The sequence below is a fragment of the Drosophila suzukii genome, chromosome 3 (assembly GCF_043229965.1).
Source record: "Drosophila suzukii chromosome 3, CBGP_Dsuzu_IsoJpt1.0, whole genome shotgun sequence".
Classification (NCBI taxonomy): domain Eukaryota; kingdom Metazoa; phylum Arthropoda; class Insecta; order Diptera; family Drosophilidae; genus Drosophila; species Drosophila suzukii.
Window position 1 is genome coordinate 91733081 of NC_092082.1, and position 23191 is coordinate 91756271.

General features: G+C 42.8%; 1 protein-coding gene and 1 long non-coding RNA gene across 3 annotated transcripts; one reads left to right on the top strand and one right to left on the bottom strand.

The window, feature by feature from the left end:
- The first annotated feature begins 377 nt into the window (after positions 1–377).
- On the top strand, positions 378–22569 carry zfh1 (Zn finger homeodomain 1). 2 transcript variants are annotated; one of them, XM_017077451.4, is made up of 5 exons: positions 378–832; positions 8094–8257; positions 8805–9518; positions 19379–21371; positions 21439–22569. In XM_017077451.4, the coding sequence occupies exons 1-5, from the start codon at positions 736–738 to the stop codon at positions 21630–21632; spliced, it is 3162 nt and encodes a 1053-aa protein (XP_016932940.4). In that variant the 5' UTR covers positions 378–735; the 3' UTR covers positions 21633–22569. The 2 variants fall into 2 exon arrangements, with proteins under 2 accessions (XP_016932940.4, XP_065722941.2); XM_065866869.2 differs by lacking the exons at positions 378–832; positions 8094–8257; positions 8805–9518 and adding an exon at positions 18870–19006.
- LOC118878103 (uncharacterized) lies at positions 15244–19026 on the bottom strand. The gene is made up of 5 exons (XR_011604196.1): positions 18899–19026; positions 17940–18825; positions 16717–16993; positions 16402–16658; positions 15244–15879 (listed from the first exon to the last, which is right to left on the bottom strand). It is a non-coding gene; the product is annotated as an uncharacterized lncRNA (long non-coding RNA).
- Positions 22570–23191: the final 622 nt, after the last annotated feature.

Here is a 23191-nt window from a genome sequence, read left to right on the forward strand (position 1 = left end):
ATGGGATAACAGAGCGATGTTAAGTTAAAAGAGAGAGCTCTCTTCTGGTTTTCTTATAAGGGGTACCACCACCAACACACCCCCCATTAAAACACCAACACACTCCCCACTTCGTGTCCAAATCACCTCGTATATCGCAACGGTGAACCGTTACACCGTTATATTATGCTGGTGGTGGCAAAGGAACACACATACAGACAGCGCTCTCTCTCACTCTCTCCCTCTCCTGGCTAGCTGCGTCTTCTTCCCTCTCCGTAGAAACGTAGAGCCCCGTAGAACCCCGTACAACCCGAAACGCTCAGTTCGCATCCGACGGATACGGACGAGGACGTCGTTTTCGGTTTCGGATTCAGTTCGATGCTGCGAAAGTTAGAACTCTGAATTCAGTTGCATTGTAGACGTCGCGACGGCAGCACACGCGTCGCTCCCCCACAGAGATACTCTTAAAAGTACACAGTAGAATCACGCAGAGAACGCACATATAGAGTATATAGATCGGAAAAATCGACTACAAAATACAAAACAAACGCGACACTCGCAGCGCGAAAGAAAAATAAAAAACAAGTGTTTCAAATGTTTCTAAGATAAAAACCCAAGGCCCTTGCCCAAATGGCCGCCACACGTGTGTGCTTTATAAGAAATCAAAAATAGTAAACCCAGAAGAACCCACTCAAAATCCAAGTCCAAAACTATCCGAATCCAAGTAGAGCAAAAGTGTTACAACAAGCATTCCAAATGTTGTCCTGTTTGGCGCCGTCGTCTTCACGTTTCGGCCAAGAGGATACCATCATTCAGCAGAGCATGCCATCCACCACCGCCTTCACCATGCAGTGTAAGTGATCCAAAGTCGCTGGGACAGATAGATCTCCCGATGACTCATCCAGAATTCGAATTCATTATCAGCTAGCTGATGCAATTGAACTTTGTTTAAACTGGGGCGCTTTGGGTGTGTTATTGAGCGATTTGCGCGCCAAAAGACTCGGGAACCCCGGATCGAAAGACCCAAATGCAAGCTTAGCACTTTCCCAGAAACACCGCCATCTTGAGTGGATGTGTGGTCTTTACCTCAGGGGCCCAAACAATCTGAAACTGTAGAACAACAAACACATAAAAAACGAGTAAGGATCGTAGCAGGTCTCGAATTACCTACTCCTACGCAGAGAACGGGCTCCGGTTCTCAAAAAGGAGAGCGAACCCAACCAAGTTTTGCCCGATCAGCACACCGAAAGAAAATTGTATTACAATGAAATTTCCTTATTAACGAATTTACTTGGATCATCTCACCGATTAAGGTAAACATAGCTTTGAAAATTTTCAAAATTAAGACAACTTCTACTTGTAAAACTTGAGACCATAAATATTTTAAATTCTTTGCCGTTGCTGGTAAATTTTTAAACATTGGTAAATGACATATTAATAAAACTTGTATAAATTTCGATATTATTGAATATTAAATATCAAACAGTTCAAGTCCTAGAGTTTCTGTTATTTCACTTATTACGTAGTTTGTCTTATAGATCCTTCGAGTTATCTATTTCGATAGAAGAATCTCAGCCATATCACGTTCTTCAGACATGAAAGACACCCAATCGATCTTGAGTAATGGCATTATATTTTACCCTGCCTTCGAGGTGTAGCCACCTCTCTTTTTCTCCTATTTGCCAACCAATTGCAGGCACATTTCAATTTGATTTGTTGGCACCGCCGAAATGAACCGCTGCCTTGGCAGTAATCTCCACCCACCGAGCGCACAGGTAGCTACCCCTAAGTAAGAAAACCGCATGCGCAGGTTGAACAGGTAGAAATTCCCACTTGGCCAGCTCGAAACCTCCATTGAGGAACCTGTTTTATGGCCATATTGTTGGTCAGCACTCAGGGAAACTGTTTATAGAGTGTAAACAAAGCATAAAACTGTCAGTGGGCAGAGCTCATCGGCTCAAATGGAAGGTGTGAAAGACTAGAAATTAATTGAAAATGCTTAGCGAGCAGGAAAACTGGGGATGGGATGGCGCAAGCTTTTCGATTTTTTCGAGGGGAACGCCCACGATTGTCTCCCAATTGATAAGCCAGCTAAAGAGACGGATTAATTGCACATGTTCGGTGGAAACAGAGGCAACACCGCATCCATAAATTATAATTTATGGCTGTTTAAGCAGCTCCGTATTCTGTGGGTGGAACTAAAAGCCCTCGAACAAGATAGTTCGGCTAATCGATCAGACGGTTGGGCACACAGGTTGGCCCACATACTTTGCAGATACAAATGTATCTATATACTTTCCGGTTGTTTGCTTTTCTCTCTCTTTTTCCCTGGCCAAACCGAACTTTTTGATGGCGCTGGGCAGCTGCGACTGCGATGGATATTAATCGCCGGCTACATACGAATTTCTGTTCTCTGTTGGCTTTTTGGAAAAGTCGGGGGAAAACGCCAGGCAACTTGTACTAATTTTCCGGCTGCTCGGCGTGTGTTGTGTCGCATTTCGAAACGGCTCCAAAATGTCATAAATCAAACATTTCGCCCTGGCAAAAACCTGTCGCCTGTTATCACCTACGGTTACGCCCCTTTTGTTCACATATTTTTCCACATATTTATCTCAAAACTCGTGGCCACTAAATCAGCGCTAATTTCCACCCATCCAAGTTGTTTAGAATTGAATTTCGTCTTGCCCGAAATTAAACATCTATCTGACTTTTGCATCTTTGATTGGGAATATATTGTAGTAGTCCCCCTGAAATGGGATTTCCTGTGGACTAATTAATCATTTCGGCTCCTGTCAGTGGATGTCAGTTTTATATGCTGGTGCTGTCGGTGCTGCCATTTATAACGCCAGACTCATCCTGCAGGACTTTCTCCACGCCAGCTGGTAATCGAAAATAAACAAACTTGGCCCCAAACTATCTGGCAACTGGCATGCAAAGATGATTAATTCTGCCGATGCCTATCTCAAGTGGAGTTGGAGATACTTTCCCCAAAAAATAAACAAACTTCGGTCTTTGGCTTTAAATTGCAATTGAGCCGGGCGGAGGAAAAGCTGCAAAAAAGATCCTCAACAAACACAAAAAGACAATAAATCAATGAGGGGAAAGTCCTCTTTGATATCCTGCTGCAGAGTCCCTTTATTCCGTGTTCAACCTGCCGCAGCTTTGGGCAAATTATTTGCCACATTTTACTTTTATTTTGCATTTTTTCCCAAAAAGTAAATTGTTTGCCAATATTTTTTGCTGCTCTTTTTTTGCTGCCGCTGCCGTTGTGCACACAATTGAAACAAAGATAACTTTGAAACAGTTGTAAAGTGAAAATTGCATGGAATGCAGACCGCCTCCTTGTGAATATATATTTTTTCTTATTTATTTAATGCCCGCCGTGCTACCCCCGAAAAAAAGTGCCAAAAAATCGGCGCAAACAAAAGGGTGCTCCCCAAAATCCCCCTCCGAAAAAAAGGTGTTGCCAAAGGGCAGGCAAAATTGCAGCGCCAGAAAGGAGGCTCTAAAAAATAAAGGAGTGAGCCCTCAGCAGGCACAATTTAACATGTAAACGATTTTGGTTAACGGGTAGCTGGAATCGAGAAAAAACCAGGAAAAGCCAGGGAAAATTCGGCGAAAAGGCAGCACACCCCTCTGATTGGCGTTCAATTGCAATAAATTTCGCACAATTGCACAATAATTGTTAAAAGTTTTAAATAAACAAAAATAGTCAACAGCTCTATTGTGGTAACGGCAGCAGAAAAAGTTTCAATTGCATTCGATGGGCTTTATTTCTGAGTTTTTTTCGAAGGGTGTACAATTTATACACCAACCGAGGACCGAGTGAATATCAATTAGCCAAGTTAAGCTGAACTTTAGTTATATTTTCTGAATTAATGAAGTACTTTTCAGATATTGAAAATTGTGTTTTTTAATTTTGTTAAAGAGTTAATTAAGAAACGAATTAATTGACTGGGAGAAAAAATATTGTCAACATATATCAACACATTAAAAAAAGGTTGTTTGTCTTGCAATCAAAAATTTTTATTTAGTTCTAAGAAAACAATCGTAAAAATACTTAAAGAGAAAATGCGACATAAACTCATTACTTATAAAAAAATCAACTGAAATGTTCAATTAAAATTTATTAATTTCCCTGACTATTTCGGTTCCAAGAAATATCACAAATATATTAAACTTAGAGAAGTATCTTCATATTTTTTTGAGGGATAGAAAACCAAAATAGCTTATGGAAATCTTTTCCCCATTTTCACCACTCACTTTGAACACCTCCGTGGCATATTTCTCTAATTGCTTTCGGCTCGCCAACGCACTGCAACTCCAATTTCAAAACGTAGAACGCCCACACCTCGACATCACACGCATTTCTGCATATTTTTTCAAGGTAAATCGCAGAAATAGTTCGCCCCGGGACACATGTTTTCCCCTACCCTCCAGATTTACCTCCTATATATGTAGAGTGTATCGATACAGCGGGAGAAAAAGGACAGGGACATGAACACGGACACGGCTCGCTTGGCTATTAAAATTTCACACTCAGCAAAGCAAAATGCTACAAATAAAATAAACGTGGCAGCGGCAACTAGCAACGTGCAACGTGCAACATGCAGCATGCAGCACGCAGCATCAGCTTGCTGAACAAACAAATAAAAGCAAAAGGGCAGAAAGGCAGAAAGGAGAACTCTATTTATAGGAAATCGTCTGGCTCCGAATCTGCACCTTTGCATTTGCCACTTGAAGGGGCACAACGTGGGCACCTTTGTGCCCATTCGAAAAGTGGAGAGTAGACCAGGGCAAAGGTGCCACACTGAGAGAAGATATGATGTTTTCAAGGTTAAGTTGTTCGTTTTGTTAATACAGAAGATAACCATCAAGTAAACTTATATTCAATTTGAAGAAAAACGATAAATTTGCCATATTCGTTTTCAATTTTAAATTTTTTCTTAGTAACTAATCTTGATATTTATATTTTTCTTCTACTATAAATTCTTCTCAGTGCATCAATCTCTAGGTAGGTAAGTCCCCGAAAGAGTATTCCAATTTTAGAGCGATTATCGGGACAACTCCATATGCCGCTCACATGTGTGTTTAAAAACGATTGCCACTTGAGATCGGACTCGGACCCTCCGAAGAATTCCTTTGCCAGACGGGGTTCTCCACTCGATTTCGCCCATAAATATTCGCACGTCTGTAATTCGAACGATTCAAAACAACTGGGACCCAAAGCCTTCCCACAGGTTTTCATTTACAAATTAATTGCGACTGTCTGATAGTGTCGTTTTTCGGTTTTTTCGCTTTTCAACTGGCAATTAGCTAGCTCTGTACTAAGTGTTTTTGCACTCGCTCTCATTTGCAGGCAATTTATATCATAAATATGCTAACCACGTTCATTGACTGCAAATGAGTGCAGGCCCCGGAGGTCTGTTTATAATTAAGTGCTAAAATTTATGTTTATTTGCATTAAATATCATCGAAACCCCCCTCCCCACCGCTTAGCCAGCAGGCGCCACCTGTCGTCCATTTGTCTGCAACTGCGTCAGCAATCGCTAAACAATTTTCCGGGGGCCCCGAAAAGAATTTCCCTCACCTGATGGGAAAAGCGCGGAAAATTGTCGTGACAATCGGCTGTCAGTGAAATATTAAAAAACACTTTGCCCACTGACAGACAGGCGGGGGAAAAACTGAGGAAAGTCAGGTGGAAAAATAGGAATGGAAATAAATTATCCGATGAAAATATAATTTTCAAAAGCGAAAAACGGCCAAAGAGAAATAAATAAATTTGCATTAGCCGGGCTTAGTCGAAATATGTCTGGCTAATAAAAGTTGGCAATAAAAAAAGCACATAAAATTAGTGGGTGTATCTTGAATGTCTCTATTCTGCAGATACAAATGTATCTTTTCTCGGTTATTTTGCCATTGATTTACGCCGCCTGCCCATCTACGTATTATTTATAATATTCCCCCATATATTTTTAAATATTTTTGGGTGCCCGTGTTTTCCACCGCACAGGTGAACCAGAAAAAAGCAGCAAAACAAAAGCAAACTCTTGACATCATTTCAGAAGATTTCCCCTCGACGAGATTTCGATTGCTGGCGTTTCTGTTTTTTTTTTGGCAACGTGTGGCCGCCCATAAATTGTTTCAGAAATCCTCCCCTCCTAAATCCAAAATATATAAAAATTTAACTGCCCCAATCAACATTCTAATATTCGTATATTATTATCTTTACTGTGTCTGGAAATTATTTAATAAATCCTCCGATGCACAAATCTTTCAATCGTAGGCCAATAGATTTTCGGTTTTAATTGAAACTTGCATCTCCTAGCTAATTTATTTCATAGATTAAAAATACCTTCTCCTTTGAACAATTCGAATGTCTGGCACTCTCTTCCGATTTTTCGCCCCACACCTAAACACTATCAATCAACTTCAATTGGTTCGCGCTAAGCGCAAAATAGTTGAAAGCCCGGGGAAAAATGAACTGAAAGATGAGACCAAACATATAAAAATATACGAAAAAAACGCTCGAGTTCCGTTCCGCAGAAACAAATACAAGAAATTCCTTTTCATTTCGTTTCGGCTGCGCATAAATTGAAATTAATTTGCGGGACACTTTCAATATTTCAATACCGTCACGGAGCGGAAAAAAATAAAAGTGTAAGAGCGATTGCGTTAATAATTCCTCACTCGAGTCGAGAAGAGCCGGTTATGAAGAATTGATTGGGCTAAATGAGCTGGTGACACACTTGTTGAGTTTCACGTTGAGTTCCCCCGAGCACATTTTACTTTGGAGCACATTATGTTGATGAAACAAAATGTAGGCCCATAAAAAAGTGTTGTCTTTTACAACTTTCAATAAAAATGTCATTAGCCGGGCCAAGGAAAATAAATTCTTGGACCCGAAACTATAGGCTCTCTCTGTAAAGAAGTGAAACCTATAGATACACGTCAGCTGTTGTCCTATAATATCTTTTAATGGCTTCTTAAGTGATAAGGTGGGAGGAAACATCATAATCATCACGATCATCACGTTTATAATTCCTTTTTGATCGGAACCCGCATCGAAATCAATTAAGATTGCAACTATTGAAAGTGAAAACGTGCAATGAACTTTCGTAGATTGCGCTTGATTGAACCGACAGCCCTCAGATACAGATACTTCTGGCCGAAAGGTGGCGATAAAACAGGGTTCATTCATTCCAATGCCCGTATGTGAGTATCTGGGTATCTGAGTATCTGTCTTCGTCTGCCGCCAGTTAATTGGCTTAAATTAAGGTAGCGATCAAATGGCAAGGAGAACAAAGACTCGCTTTGTTGTGCACTCTGTGTACTCTAAATACTCTACAAGAAGAAACAAACAGAAAACCCCGGAGAACAGAAACTCCATTTTGTGAAGTACGAACATTCTACCTTCTCAGATACAGATACAAAGTTTCAGAGCGCGAGTGAGAGGGCAATTGAGTGACCCTCGGGGAACAAAGCAATCTTCTTCTGGTTCTGGGACGGGACGTCTTCCCTCTCTTTCTACTCTTCTGCAGCCCGTCTCTTTCTTCGCTTCGCCATGGTTGAACGCTTTTTTCAACTGATTAAGTCAACTCTTCTCTCTCTCAAGTGCGCGTGTGTGTTCTTTAATTCTTCCACTTCTTTTTCCCTGGTTATTTCTGCCGTTTCTGTTTTCTTTTCGGTTTCTTTGGCGGATCGAAAGAAACCATGAGATCATCGCCTCTCCGGATTTCAGCCTTGCGTGAAGGCCTGCGAAGTTGATTTGCCACGAAATTAAGTCGATCCACCAGTTCTTGGGAGCACAGTACAAAAATTGGGATCACTATATATGTAAAGATACTTTTTCATATCATTAGACTTTACAATTTTAAATTCTGTAACCATAATATCAGTTCTGATTCTGTCAAATATTGCATATTTTGGAACTCAACTTCCAAAGAAAGCTCTTAAATTTCTCTATGTGGAGTCTGCCGCACCTCAACCCGAGTTTTGCCCCACTCACACCATACTTCTCATTTGGTTTTCGAGTTCCCTTTGCCATATTTTATGGTTCTTAAACGATCTGGCAGTTAATTTGTTTTTTCCCTCTGCTTTTTTCTACTCCTCAGTTCCCTCGCTGGCCTCCACTTTGCTCCACCACAACCAGTCGCCGAAGCACAGCAATCCGGGATCCACCGGGATCCAGGATGCCCATCCCAACCAGCCAGGTGCAGCTGCAGATGCCTTTTTGGTCAAGTGCACCCAGTGCCACAAGCGATTCACAGAGTTTCAGGTGAGTTTCAACAGGAGAAAGGGGTAGATGTTACTTTGAGTTGGGGTAATTCTTGGACGTAATTTAGTATTTTTTGGAAACACCAACCTTGAACTCTATTGAAAAGCAAATATTACTCACAATTTAAAATAACACTTCTAAAAATTGTTTTATTTGTAGTTAAGAATAAAAGTAAATTTCTCCTTATCCCCATCACCTTATATAAATGTAAATGTTGTTCCTCACCTTATCAGTTAAAAAGTGGTGAAACGCATGTTTTTCTGTTTTGGAATTATTTCGTCAACTTTTGAATGATTTTATAAGAATGTTGCCTACGCTTTTCATAGATGAGTAATTCCTTTTTGGCTGTAAGATTTTATTATGCGCAGCTACGAAAATATTAAAATGTAAAACAAAGACTTACGAAGTTAATGATTGTACTTAGCTCGAACTAAAATTTTAAGGTTCAAGATAAGGTGTTTCTACAATATTTATATTCAGCTTATTCATGAATCGAAATGTGATATTCTTTGTATTTAATATTTATATTTCATTTGCTTTTTTGTAGTCCCTCAGCGAGCACATTGCCAGTGAGCATCCCCACGACAAGCTGAACTGCGGAGCTGCTCAGCCGGAAAGCGATGCCGAGGATGAGCAGAGCAACATGAGCGGTAGCAGTAGGCGGTACACCAAGTCTCCGGTGAACAGCAGCAACAACAACAACATTGGCAACAGCAACAACCAGTCGAGCAACAACAACAACAGCGAGCTGGCCAAGAACCACAATAATACCAACAAAATGTCGCCCATGTGCTCACCTGGATCGCTGACCCCTGGCGACCTGTTCGCCCAGCTGCAACACCCCCCGCCCCAGTTGCCGCCCCACCTGCACGCCCAGTTCATGGCCGCCGCCGCCTCCCTGGCCATGCAATCCGCCCGATCCGCCAGTTCGCCCAGCCAGCAACACCAGCAACAGCAGCAGCAACAGCAACTGCAACAGCAGCAACACCAGCAGCTGCAACACCAACAGATGGCCATGCAGCAACTGCTGCCACCGCAACTGCCGCCCGGCAGCAACAGCAGTGTGGGCAGCAACTCCGCCTACGACCTGGATCTCAGTGCCCCACGATCCACCTCGAGTCCGGGCTCCACCACCGGGGATCTGAGTGGGTCCTATCCCTGCATGCAGTGCACCGCCTCCTTCGCCAGTCGCGAGCAACTCGAGCAGCACGAGCAACTCCACTCGCCCTGCGGACAAGCGGCGGTCCCCAATGTCTCTCAGGTGGGTTTCAAAAATAATAAACATTACTATCCTAGAGTAGGACCCATGAAAAATACCATCTTGACTTGAAAATACCGAAAAGGTTAGGTTATGTCAAACAACAGGTCATAGTTGTTCAGAAAAACAGTTCATCCACCCTTTATTAAGATTAAATGTTCTTAAATATTTCAACAACATCAAGAAATTAGTAATATATTTTATATTTCCAACAAGTAAACAACACCCATATTTAAGATAACAGAGTTATTTTTAAAAAGAGGTATGTCAAAACATTCTGAGTCAAGTTTTTTTAATACAAAAGAAAATTAATAAATTAATTAATTAATAAATAAAATATAACATTTTATTAACTTACTTTACTGATTTAAAATATTTATTTTTTAATATAAATTCCCTTCCTGAACACAATCATATTTTATATCTCCTTGGCATAAACATTTCCGAGAAATATTCGTTGGTGATAATTAGTTCGAGACAGTCACCACATGACAGAAATAATTTTTCTGAAAGCCCCTTAATACAGTTCCCTCATAGACAATCAGTGACTAAACCTGAGGAATGCTGTGAGAGGATAATAATTCCTGGAAGTGCTGATAAGCAGAGTTACTTGTTCTTATCCCTCGTTTCTTTTAGAGTCTTACGTGTTAAGGTTCGCGTGGCTCGTTACTCATGCATAATCAGAGTCCGACTTGAAAAAAAGGAAGGAGTGGGGGTTCGGTACTTGGGGCACTTGATCTTTGAACACATCACGGCGCTACAATGCGTGGGCTTTGTTCGCGGCTAACGGGAAATGAGCCAACCGATAACGGGATAGCGGTGCCAAGTACAGAATCCAATCCCATCTTACTCGAGGGTCTGGAGATCCCAAGACCCAACCTTAAGCACATTTCCTGTTGACAAATCGTCAAAAAAACACAATTAGAAAAAAATGCAGATACACTTTGTTTTTAATTATGTTTTTTATATATTATATTTTGATAGCTGTTGTTTTGAACATTGTAGAAGAGGCATTTCAAACCATTTATTTCGATACAACTCATTGGATCACCATTCAATTTAGTTTTTTTTATGTGCCAGCATTAAAGTTTACTTTTAAAGAAACGTTTGAGAAACAGGCCTTATTTTTATCGCATACCGCCTTCGACTTTTGTTTTATCGGTCTGAAAAAAACAACAACACTAAACTATGATAAGGGGCATTAAAATAAAACGTAGGCGTTCACCGAACTAAAGGAAAAAAATAGTAAAAACGAAATTCCCCAATGGCGGTGACGGAGAAAAACAATTGGGGGTGTTATCAGAAGGGGCATATAAAAAGTGTATGAACAATGTACATAAGTATATATAAAAATATGGGAAAATATGGGGGAAGACTGTCAGTCACACGCTCATAACTCCCAATTGTGCAGTTGTTGTTTTTTCTAAGGCCTGCCATTGTGATAAGGCATTAAAATGAATGTTGCTACAGGCAACCTGATAACACCTAACCACACGACCCCGCCCACTTGTTTTTCTTCTCGCCTCCGCTTTTCCTGTCCTTCGTCGCCATCTTGCCTCATGTGGCATACACTTATATGGTAGGTTGTAAAAAGAAAACCCAGGCCTGTTTCATACGTCACCCATGCGATAAGGAGAGAAAGTAAAGACGGGTCCAGAAAAAAGAGACTGGTTCACCTTCGAGCTACCCAGCGGCTATTAAAGCCACATAAATTATAATTTTGTTGCACTCCCCCATGCACAGAAAATACACCCCATCCAAAAGTTTCTCCCAACCTCAGTTGGTCATAAATTCATATGGCTAGTTTGTTGTTGTTTTTCGTGTGTTTTTTGGGGGGAGATTCTGTTACCTTCCCTATATCTATATGAGAGCACAAGTGAAATGAAAAAGTTTGACAGCTCCCCGAAAAAAAGCGAGATGAGATTTCTGATTTTTTGGCGGAACAGTGGAAGGAATTTAGACTGGAACTAAATTAGAAAAAATTTCCTTTTAAAGAGAATTATAGGAGTACCTGATAGATTGATTCTTAAGTTATAACAAATGATTTTTTCTATCTTATTATTCCTTTTCTTTTTTAGTAATTCTAGAATATGATACTCCTCTTATATTTATATAATCTTTTAAAGAAATTTATTCTATTAAAACCATTTTCAATTTTCATTTACTTTTCCCCCCATGACAACCACTGTACTAGTCTCCCTTCTATTACTTGTTTTTTGCATTTTTCCACGATGCTGTCCGTTATTAATATTTACCTAAGCTGCGATGATTGCCAGCCCGGCAAAAAGCTAATAAAGTTGGCCAATTCCGGAGCTGAAGAGCAGGTTTATGAGTTGCAACTCCTATTTATGCCTCTTTTTCAGCGCCAAACCCCCGAAAACCTCTCGCCCACTTTCGGTTGCATATAATTTACGGCTTTGTTAATGACATTTAAACATTTAAGCACATGCGAAAAGGCCAAAATGGCAACAGCCACATTGACACATGGCCAAATATGCACAAACTACGCGAACAAACCAATTATAATTGATGTGGCACATTGCATTTATTTAATATTGTTGGCCATTGGCTTTTACACGTGTTCGCCGTATTAAATTATTATGTGTGAAAACAATTAATTATGCGGCAAACAAAAAACAGTGCCAGAAATAACAATAAGGCCAGTGGACAAATGGCTCATTATGGAAATCGGGCTGTCGACTCACAAAAGTAGGCAAGCGTTTTATTGAAAAGGCATTAAAAGCGGGAAATCCAGGGGGTATCAATCCAACATTGTTGATGCAACATTTCAACATTTGTTTTTAAGGTCAACATCATTAACCGGGGTAAGAGTCAGACGGCCGAGCAAATGGCAGGCCATAAATTATGGCTGAAAAAAGAGAGGTCCTGGCCAACTTTCAGCAGAAAAAGTGCAGCAATTAAATATTTGCTTAACTGCAAACGCACAGGGCTGCAACTTTTTGGCCACAACTCATTTGGTGGGCTGGCCCTTCAGCTTTTCCGCTTTTCCGCTTCCGGTTTGCCACCTTTTTGGCCGCCGCAAAATGGGGCAGGGAGCAGACAATTCAAATTGAAAAATTATATGCACTTTAGGTGTAGTCCTGCGAGTCCTGCGAGTCCTGCTGCGAGTGTATCCACACATCCTCGTCTTTTCGGCGCCGCTTGACGAACCGAGCGAGTGAAAAATTAATAGCAATTTATTTCCCTCAGCCCCTTTTATTTGCTCTCGTGTCTGCCCACTTTTAAATGTATTTTTATGCTTTTCTGCGGACACTGTAAGGTCAAAGGTCTGCTGTTTGCTGCTGTTAAAAGTTTCAAAATTATTCGCAATTAAAGCAAACAAATTAAACAACTTTTTAAATAAAACCGAGTTACAATTTATTGCCAGTGGCTTTTGAATCACTTTTAAAATATTATAATTAGTTGTTTGAAATATTATTATTGGTTTATTTTCAAGGCAAGAATAAATTTAATAATGTTAAAAAAATATAACATAGGCAGTTTTTAAAACCTGTAGAGTTACAAATTTCTTTCAATGCCTTTTGAATAATTTTCCAATGACTGTAATTAGTTGACAAAAATAATAATTAATGCTCTTGATATTGAAGCGTTCTCCATTTCCACTTTAAAATACCCCTGTCTTAAGATCATTTTTTATGTTTTCCATTCTCACTCCCTAAACACATCATCATCATCATCATTGGGAGTTCCTGTTTCCTTGAGGATATCCCCTGGTTTTCCCTGGATTTTCCCCCTGTCTTTTCACCTGCGCTTTTCCACATGTCAGTCGCTCGACTACAATTTAAACTTCTTGTTCTTGTTCCTTTCTTTCTTTCATTTTTAAGTTACTCCTGAGATTTATATCAACTTTCACCGTGAGGGCCATAAATTATGTGGCCCCGCTTGTGGCGCAGTTTCTCACATGGAAATTCCTCAGACGATTTTCCCCCGCCGACTTTTCAGTTTTCCCGCTGCAAGTCCCGTGGGTTTTTTCACTTGTGACGTTTATTGTGCGGTTGTTACTTGATATGTTTAATGAGAAATGCTCTGCGCAGGGAGAAAGGGAATTGAAGAGTCGTGGGGTGAAAGTACATGGTATGATATAGTACCAGAGCACTTGACATTTCATTGGGCAGTCCGATTGTGAGAAGAGATTGCACTTGAAGATGACTCCTGAGAAAGTTTGAGATTGCAGTTCTAAATGGTTTTAATGGAAATTCTTCAAAGAGTGTCGTTGGATGTGGTTTTAAACGATTATAAGATTATCATAAACTGTAGCTTAAATAGCAAAAGCTTAGGGTAATTCCTATGAAAAGCATTTTTCAGAGAATCGTTATTAAACAGTAAACAAAAATTCCAGCTAAAGCTGATAACCAGACAACCCACATGACAGGAAATATAAAAGTTGTTTCTCTGAAAAAAAATTGAAAAACGCCAAGCCGCACTGAACAGTATTTCATACAAATATTGTAATATATAGAATTAAGCGAAGCAGCTGCCAGCCCCAAAATCATATTTTTCCACGACACATTTTCTCTATTTCCCAAGACGCTGGCTTTTATCAGAAGTGATAAATTTAATTTATTCCGCGGCGTCGCCTAATTTATGTTTTCCTAATTCGCCACTAATTTCGCAGGTCTCTAGTTGGCGGGAAAATCAGGGCATCGTCATTGAGAAAAACGTTTTATTTATAAACAATTAAATTTGATTTGTCGCTGCGTTGGCGAATGAGAATCGAAAGCGAAACGCACACAGCTGTAGATACAAAATTCAGTTTTCCCGGGGCCCCCGATGAGCTCGAGATGATTTATGGAAAATTAATAATTTTAAATCCCAGCGCTGCTGCACATATTATTATATCTGCACAAAGCGAGTGAAACGGTCATAAAATATTGAGAAATGCGGCAGCGAAGTGACCGCAATGGCTAAAAGTATTTCCCTGTTAACTGCGCGTGTTAATCAATTTCCCAATGGAATTAATGCAGAGATGATCGCGTTGAGGAAAGTTAATGAACCCGAGGCCCGGCAGCAGTACGTAATAAAATCACTCATTGTCCTAGAGCAGAAGCAATAAATTAACCGATCTGAAGTCCGAGCTGCACCTCCGCATTATCAGGATTTCCAGAGATAGCCCCTGACCTCTTCGGTTCCACGAGGTACTACGATTAGTTCTCTCTCTGTCTCCCCAGAAAAGGTACGTCAATGGCCCGACTTGGGGATTCATTCATTTCGAAACCCTAATCAGTAGTAGAGCTTATAGATGTACTATGCATGGCAGCTGCGGCGCGATAACCGAGAAATTGGGTCGCGTATTTCGCTATAAAGCAGTTAGAGATCAGACACTATTATATGTTCGCCGTATCCCGTCTCTTTTGTTTCATCTTTTTGCGCTAAACATTTCTTTGTGGCGTCGTTAATATTTTTTCTTTTTGGCCTGACCTCAAAAAGCATCACATACAGTAAAACAAAAACAGAGGCAGAAAACTTTGAGCTTGTCGCTTTTTGTTATTTTTGTTTACGCATTTCGTCAGGCGACAGGTGCGCCTCTATATCTATCAGATACTATATAGACAAGTCTGTGTGGACAAACCACAAACGGTGCGTTCCGAAAGTATAGGGGTCTACCATGCTTTCGGGCCTTCAAAAATTTAATGTGGTCCTTCGAGCCGGATTATTGAAGTCTTTACGAATATTGATTCGCAATGGAAGATATTACTGAATATTTTTCTTAATTTTACTTACCTCCCTTAAAATCTATACATTTTCGAGCCCCGCTGTATCCATGCATAGCATTCTCCCACATCATTCGGTATTTTGTCAACATTGTTTGCTCGCCTTTGGGGCTGACACTTTGAAAGCCGAACGATCTCCCTTTGGTCGATCATCTTTTACGGCCAATTATGCGCGCTATTATGGCCAAATTCCCATGTCACTCACTGCATAAAGCATTTTTCAGCCAGCAATCGCGTGAAATACGTTCACAAATTAGCTCTCTGTCTGCGACAAGACATTATCTTAGCGGGTCTCGTTCGTTTGATTTGTCTATTGGTGGGGCGCAGCATTTTCGACCGGGTCCAAAAGCAGGCGCCCACCTACGTTGCGTTATAATTATAGCCAAAAGGACTGTCGCCTGCAATTAACCAGGCTGAAATGCAACCGCTGGACCATCCGCACATGATGACGGTGCCCAGTACAATTAAACTTGACGAGCGCTTTGAAGACGACGTGCCGCTGTGTGTGGTCGCTGGTTTCCGGTTCGATATTTGGGAATTTCGAACTGATAACTTCTCGATAAGCAGCCAGCCTCCCGCTGCCTCTCGCATATTTTTAATATTTATTTTTGGGCCCACCTGATCTAGGTTATCTGCAAACAGAAAAAGAGATAGGGGTTAGTAATTGTTTTCGCTGGCTAGTCCACATTCCACTCGACACCCCGACCCTGATCCGCTTTGTTTACGAGCGCACACGCGCCTCTTTGGAATCGATTCATAGTGATAGTGATAGTGAGGTGATAGTGCGGCCTTATCAGCTTTGAAAAACCCCGAATATTTGAGGTGAATAGTGAAAGTACACAGAGGAAAACAGATACTTTTAAATGGGTGTAATAGCGAAGGTGATTAAAGCCAAAGATTACAAATATCGATAAGTATCTTGCTCGAAGGACCAAAAGTTATCGAATAAAAAGGACTTTAAAGTCAAAATTACCCTACTCTCTGTAGTTTTTTCGTGTGTACTCTGCCCAATCATTGCTTCCCCTTACATTTCAGATGAAATTTAATTAATTAAGCAGCTAGCAACATGTGGAAAAGAAGGGGCGAACGGAACGGACGTAGTACGCACGTGTGCGTGGCTTATCGACACTAATGCCACGGAGGTTAGACTGTACCTTGAACACTCTCGAGTGGTTTTAGCTTCCATTTCCATGTGCGCCGACCGTTCGCTTAGTGGAATCAATCAATTTTCAACTTTGGCTCGAGTGGCTCCCCTGAAAAACACTTGAGTCATGCACACAGTCCGTCCATCCATCCATCCGTCCGTCCATCAGCCCACCAGTTAACCCCCGGGGGCGGGCATCTTCATGGGGCTTTGTTAAAGGTAGCTTCAATTGGCATTTCCGCTCGTCGCAAATATAATAATAACAAACTGTAACAACAAAAGCGCATAAGAAGAATCCGGCTGACGCATCACAAATGGAACTTACCTTTTGTAAACGTGTGCACTATATATGTACCGTATACAAGGTATTAAGTATGAGGTATCTGTGTGCGGTATCTGTGTGAGTGGTGTAGCTGGCGTATCTCACGGCTGCCATTTTCATTTCCATTTCGTTTGCGCTGCGCCTCGCTTTACATTTAATTGATAACGCCGACGAAACGACAACAAAGCCCGACCATTGTGAACCACTGCTGCGGTTTAATGTCCGCTCTGGGAGGTGTGTACAGTGGGGACTCGACGGACGGATCTAAGCAATCAAGTATCTATAAGATACAAGATACTTAATCAAATGTTTTTTTTCAAAATCTTAATAAGATTTCGGAACCTATGGGCTCTAGAAGGTTTTTTTGAAACAGAAATGAATAAATTGGATCCTGAAAGTGTTTCCCCATGCCAAGTTATCACTGTACCTTTTCTAGGTTCTGTGGTTCTACGATTTCTGATTCTAGGTAGGCGTACTGCGGTTTTCAACCCAACAACCTGATTACGTGAGTGCGTTAGAGCGGGATGCAGATAGGCCCCACTCCATGTGGGGAGATAACGGGTTTTCAATTGCGCTTGTGTGCGTGTGGGAGTGAGCCAACAGGTGGCCATTTGTGTATAATAGCTGTTTATCGCACTCACTCACCTGGCGAGCAAATGGCCACTTGAAAATGGGGTTTTCGGGGGTGACGTCACAGGTAAAACAACAAACGGAAGCGGAAATTGTTATGGCTGTCGAAACGAAAAACGAAATGAGGAAAAGCATTTTCCGTTTGTATTTTACCATCGGCAGCAGTACAAACAAATTAGAAGGCCTGCGCTATAAATGTATTATTTTTCCCCAACACGCCTAAAACAATAAACACCGTGTCACGTTGGAGAACAAACTAATTAGAATACATTATAATAGTTTTTTTGGAGTGATCTCATCCCGAGTGGTAAATTGGTTACGAGTTGATGATAATGACTAATGGCGCAATGTGCGTTAATTGAAACTTATGAGTAACAGTAAACGTAACCCCACAGGAGAAGTCAAAGTTAATAAATGCACAGTGGACCTTGTAAATAGTTACGAATTTTCATGCACTATTAAAAATTGTTGTGACTACGACTAAAAATACTCCGAGTATTCTTAATTCTTTTTCAATGTATGTATGTATTACATTTTTAAAATTATAAACTATTATAAAATAATATACTATGTAGAAAGAAGTTAAAAAATATTACCTTAAGTGAGTGATTTCCCAGAATTTTTTAAAAAATATTTTCCTTTGAATTCCGATAACGATCTGGAATGTTATAAGCTTTCCAACAATAACAACTGGAAGCGAAGGTGAAATAGCAATAAATGGAAAGTTCAACGGCTGAGCGGTAAACAACACACACACACACAGACGCGATAGAAAGTGGGGTTGGGGGCAACAACACGTGTTGCCATCTGTCCGCCAAAGTACCGCAAATCTTTCATCGCAGCCGCTAAGTGGAAAAGTGGAAGGCGGCGAAGACGGGAAGGCGGGAAAAACGGCGCTGCACTTTCGTTTTCCTTTACATTTCCATTTCCACCTTTGAGGATTTGATGCGTTCAATTTGTTGCCAAACAAATCAAATCAAAGCAAAAACAAAAACGCCCCCCGAAAATCGGAACAAAATTTGATTAGCATCAGCTGTTGAAACAGTTTGGTGAGATGCATTTTTGTTTGTTTTTGGGCCTTTGTTTTGTTTTGTGTGTCGCAATTTTCCAATTGAAGTTGATTTTTTATTGGAATAACAGCTGAGTGCAGCTTTTGTTGTTGTTGTGCTTGTAGTGACAGTCCACCTTCACTGGAAGTAGCGCCATCTCTTTTCCGCGCCCGCGTTCTTTTTCTCGTCCTCCGCTTCATTCCGTTCTTCGCGCTCTTTCGTGCTGGGCGCGTTTCGCGTTTTTCCGCTTTTAATTGTAGTTTTTAATTAAAGTTAGTGCGTATTTTAATTCGAAAACGTTTGCACAATTCCCCAGATACCGGAATATCACAAAATATCCGCATTTACGACTTGGGAGCACACAAAAAGCAAAAAATGGCTCATTTTCGGCGGTCGCTTTTGATTTGGCCTGCTTTGTGGTCGCTTCGCTTGCCTTGAAACAAATTAGAAAGCCATTAAATTTAAAACAAATAAATACGCGTGTTGTTTTAAACAGTTTTTATTACCTGTGCGTTGGTGTTTCGTTTTCCATTTCACTTTTTCGGCCCCAATTCCCATCAACAACAATGTCGGCGGCCGCTTTTCTGCGCGCTGCTTCTTCTTCGCTGGAAAAGGTAACCGGGGAAAACAAAAGATCGTAGAATGAGAGAAGTAGATGAGGGGGCAGCAAAGCTGTAAACTAGAGATGACAGCTTTGATTACCGAACTATCGGGTGGTCGATAGTTTGAGCAGTTATTTAGATTTTAATAATACATAAATAGATAAGTTATTTGAAAAAGTTCCAAAAACATTGAAATAGCTGTCTTAGTACGAGCAATTTTATAAGAAAACAATAGAAAGCTTGTCCTAATCAAAACAGTTCCTCCAGCCTATCTTAAAGATTACCTTTTCACCCGCCTAGAGCCAAAGTTATTAACAAACTAAAATTTAAATCTTGCCTCGTACATACACACGCTATAATCCCATCTTATCTGATCCTTTACAGACCTGCCGGATCTGCCACAAGGCCTTCGCGAATGTGTACCGCCTCCAGAGGCACATGATCAGTCACGATGAGAGCGCGCTCCTGCGGAAGTTCAAGTGCAAGGAGTGCGACAAGGCCTTCAAGTTCAAGCACCACCTAAAGGAGCACGTGCGGATCCACTCCGGCGAGAAGCCGTTTGGCTGCGACAACTGCGGCAAGCGGTTCTCGCACTCGGGCAGCTTCTCCTCGCACATGACTTCCAAGAAGTGCATCAGCATGGGCCTGAAGCTGAACAACAATCGTGCTTTGCTGAAGAGACTAGAGAAGAGTCCCGGCTCGGGGTCGTCGGGATCCCGCCGGTCGCCCTCCGATCACGGCAAGGGAAAGCTGCCGGAACAGCCTTCGCTGCCGGGATTGCCCAATCCCATGATCTATTTCGCCAGCGATGCCCAGGGTCAAGGTGGAAATGCGCCACCTGCGCTCTTCCCACCTTTCCACCCCACGAACTACATGAACGCTGCCCTCCTGTCCTTCCCCAACAACTTTATTGCAGCAGCAGCCGGCCTGGATCCTCGGGTTCATCCCTACAGCATCCAGAGATTGCTGCAACTCTCGGCAGCTGGTCAGCAGCAGCAGAGGGAGGAGGAGCGAGAGGAGCAGCAGCAGCGGCAGCAGGAGGAGGAGGAAACCCCCGATGAGCCCAAACTGGTGATGGACATCGATGAGCCGGAGGCCAAAGAAAGGGTTCCCACGCCAGGAGCCGCGGAGGAAGACACATCAATCAAGCGGGAGGAGAGTAGGGAAGCCTCTCCCGCTCCAGAGAGCTATCTGCCTTCCTCCCAGGCCATCAAACAGGAGCAGGAGCCCCTGAATGTCACAGAAGAACCTCAAATCAACCTGGAAGAACCACCCCAGGCAGAGCAACCCGCTGATCTGCGCTGCAGTCGCTGCTCCAAACAGTTCAATCATCCCACAGAACTGGTGCAACACGAGAAGGTCCTCTGTGGTCTGATCAAGGAGGAGTTGGAGCAACATTTCCAGCAGCAACAGCAGGCAAACTCTTTCGCCTTGGCTTCCGCCAGCGAAGAAGACGACGAGGACGAGGAGATGGAAGAGGAACCCAGGCAGGAGAGTGGCGAGCGCAAGGTCCGTGTGCGTACGGCCATTAACGAGGAGCAGCAGCAGCAGTTGAAGCAACACTACTCCCTGAACTCGCGACCCAGTCGCGATGAGTTCCGAATGATCGCAGCCCGCCTGCAGCTAGATCCACGGGTGGTTCAAGTCTGGTTCCAAAACAATCGCTCCAGGGAGCGCAAAATGCAAAGCTTCCAGAGCAACCAAGGTGCCACACCATCGGCGGCCAATGAATCGCAGACGTCATTGACCCGCGAGGATCAACCTCTTGATTTATCTGTGAAGAGAGATCCCCTCACACCCAAAAGTGAGAGTTCGCCTCCGTACATAGCTCCTCCGTCGGGAGAGGCCCTAAATCCCGAAGCCATCAACCTGAGCAGGAAGTTCTCCACATCGGCATCGATGTCACCAGCCTCGATTTCACCCTCATCCGCGGCAGCCTTGTATTTTGGAGCTGCCCCGCCGCCTTCGCCGCCGAACAGTCAACTGGATGCCACTCCTCGAAGCGGCCAGCCCTTCCCGGGATTGAACCCCTACATGCTGCCCATGCCGCTGCCTATGGAGGCGCTGTTCAAAATGCGTCCGGGTGGCGAGTACGCTCCGAACCATCCCCTGATGAACAGTATTAAGCTGCCCGACTACCGGGGCACCAGTCTGAGTCCCGGAGGATCGGAGAAGCGATCGTGGCGGGATGACGACTCGCGCATCTCGCACGAGGATGAGTTCGGGGGCGGTGTGCTGATGCCGCCGAAGGCCAGGCGCGGCAAGGCGGAGACCCACGGGCACGCAGGCGATCCCGACCTGCCCTACGTGTGCGATCAGTGCGACAAGGCCTTCGCCAAGCAGAGTTCGCTGGCGCGACACAAATATGAGCATTCCGGTGAGTTGACTTGAGTCCTAGTTGCCCTGGATCCTTTACTAACTATGATCTTCTATTCCCAAATCAGGTCAACGACCCTACCAGTGCATGGACTGCCCGAAGGCCTTCAAGCACAAGCACCACCTCACGGAGCACAAGCGTTTGCACAGCGGCGAGAAGCCCTTTCAGTGCTCCAAGTGCCTGAAGCGATTCTCGCACTCGGGCAGCTACAGCCAGCACATGAACCACCGGTACTCCTACTGCAAGCCCTACAGGGAATAGGTAAGCGACACCTCAGTGCCGCCCACCTGCCAACCAGGAGCCAATCCCCCCGTTCCGCCCTCGACGGCGGCGCCCAGCAATCGTGGACGTCGTCGTGGAGTGCAGGTTCCGGCGGGGAATCCCCAGTATCCGCCGCACCATCAGCATCCCCACTCGCATCCGCACCTGGCGGCCATGGCTGCCTTTCAGCAGCAGCAACAGCATCACAGACTCTCCTGGAACGGAGCTGGTGTGATGCTACCACCGCCACCCAATCATCAGTCACATCGTCCGCCGGCTCCACATCCGCCGCCATTGCTATCTGGATCCGGATTCGGTCAGCCGCCGACGGCGCAGTTCTTTCACCACCACGCGGGATTGCTGCCTCCGCCGCCGCCGCCCCCGCCGCAGACCACGCCCACGTCTACGCCCGCCTTCGACTTCTTCAATGCCAAAATGTTTCCGAACTAAGCTAGGAAAGCTAAGCCAGCACTTACAGGCTGTACTTAAACCAACAGACGAACAGAAAATCTCAAAATGTGCAGGAACACACACTGAAAGCAACACCCCCCAAGAAATGCACTTTAGACAGAGTCAGAGTCGAAAAAGAAAGCAAGAGAGATATTTTTTATAGCCATATAACCAGGAAAATGAGAAGCCGTAGTTGAAAAACCTTTCGTTTGAGCGAATTTATTATTTTACAATGTTGAAACCGCTTTGTTTTTAGTATTTTATTCATTTACCTTACCGCCTAAGTTGGAGATAAGGGCTAAATATTTTTGTTTGGCCCCTCGACTCGTTTAAAGATATCGTTTTATCTATTTTTTTACGCATTAATGTTTTAGTTCTTAGTTTTAGGAGCTGGAGAAACCAGTACCAAGTGCTGCAGAATACTCAAAACACTCAAATCGTTACGAGCCCACTCCTGAATGGAATAAATGTATATTTTCTACGATAATGTATTCTTTTAAGCTGTAACTTTTAGTTTTCGGTTAAGCCAGGCTGGGTTGACATTGCAAACCAGCTCGAAGGGAATTTTCCACCCAACAACCTCCGGACCAAACAAAAGCAAAGAAAATGAGAGAAAATACACGCAGACAATACCGAAGCAAAACCAGATACAAAAGTATTAAGCAGCGAAACTGTATTAAAAGCCACCACATTTTAAAGTCCACGCCCACACCCGCACCCGCCCCCATTTCGTATGTAGTTTATGTTAAATGGAAAACCCACCGCTTGCCGCGCGTTTCAAGCCCTCTTACTTAAGGAAAACTATCCCGAATCTTTCTCAAACTACGCTTTAAATTTCCCCCCTTTGAAATCAATCGCGAAATGAGCACAAAACACCTACAAGATCATTCCATTTGGCCAGAGCCGCGCCCCAGAAAAAGGTGCAACTCATGCATTTAAGGCCTCCGGCTGCCGCTTGCCACTCGACAACCCACTAAATCTAAAATCTAAACCTAATGCTAAACTAAACTAATGCTAACTAATATTTAATATATACGAAACGAAAACAAACACTTAATTTGGCCTTATTAAAGATTATTTAACGATTAAAGAACGTTTCAGAATATTCA

Excerpts from the sequence above, each read along its gene's own strand:
- zfh1 (XM_017077451.4), top strand. The coding sequence starts at position 736 with ATGTTGTCCTGTTTGGCGCCGTCGTCTTCACGTTTCGGCCAAGAGGAT. Across the intron at positions 833-8,093 it reads CACCGCCTTCACCATGCAGT|TTCCCTCGCTGGCCTCCACT; the intron begins GTAAGTGATCCA and ends TCTACTCCTCAG. Across the intron at positions 21,372-21,438 it reads ACACAAATATGAGCATTCCG|GTCAACGACCCTACCAGTGC; the intron begins GTGAGTTGACTT and ends TTCCCAAATCAG.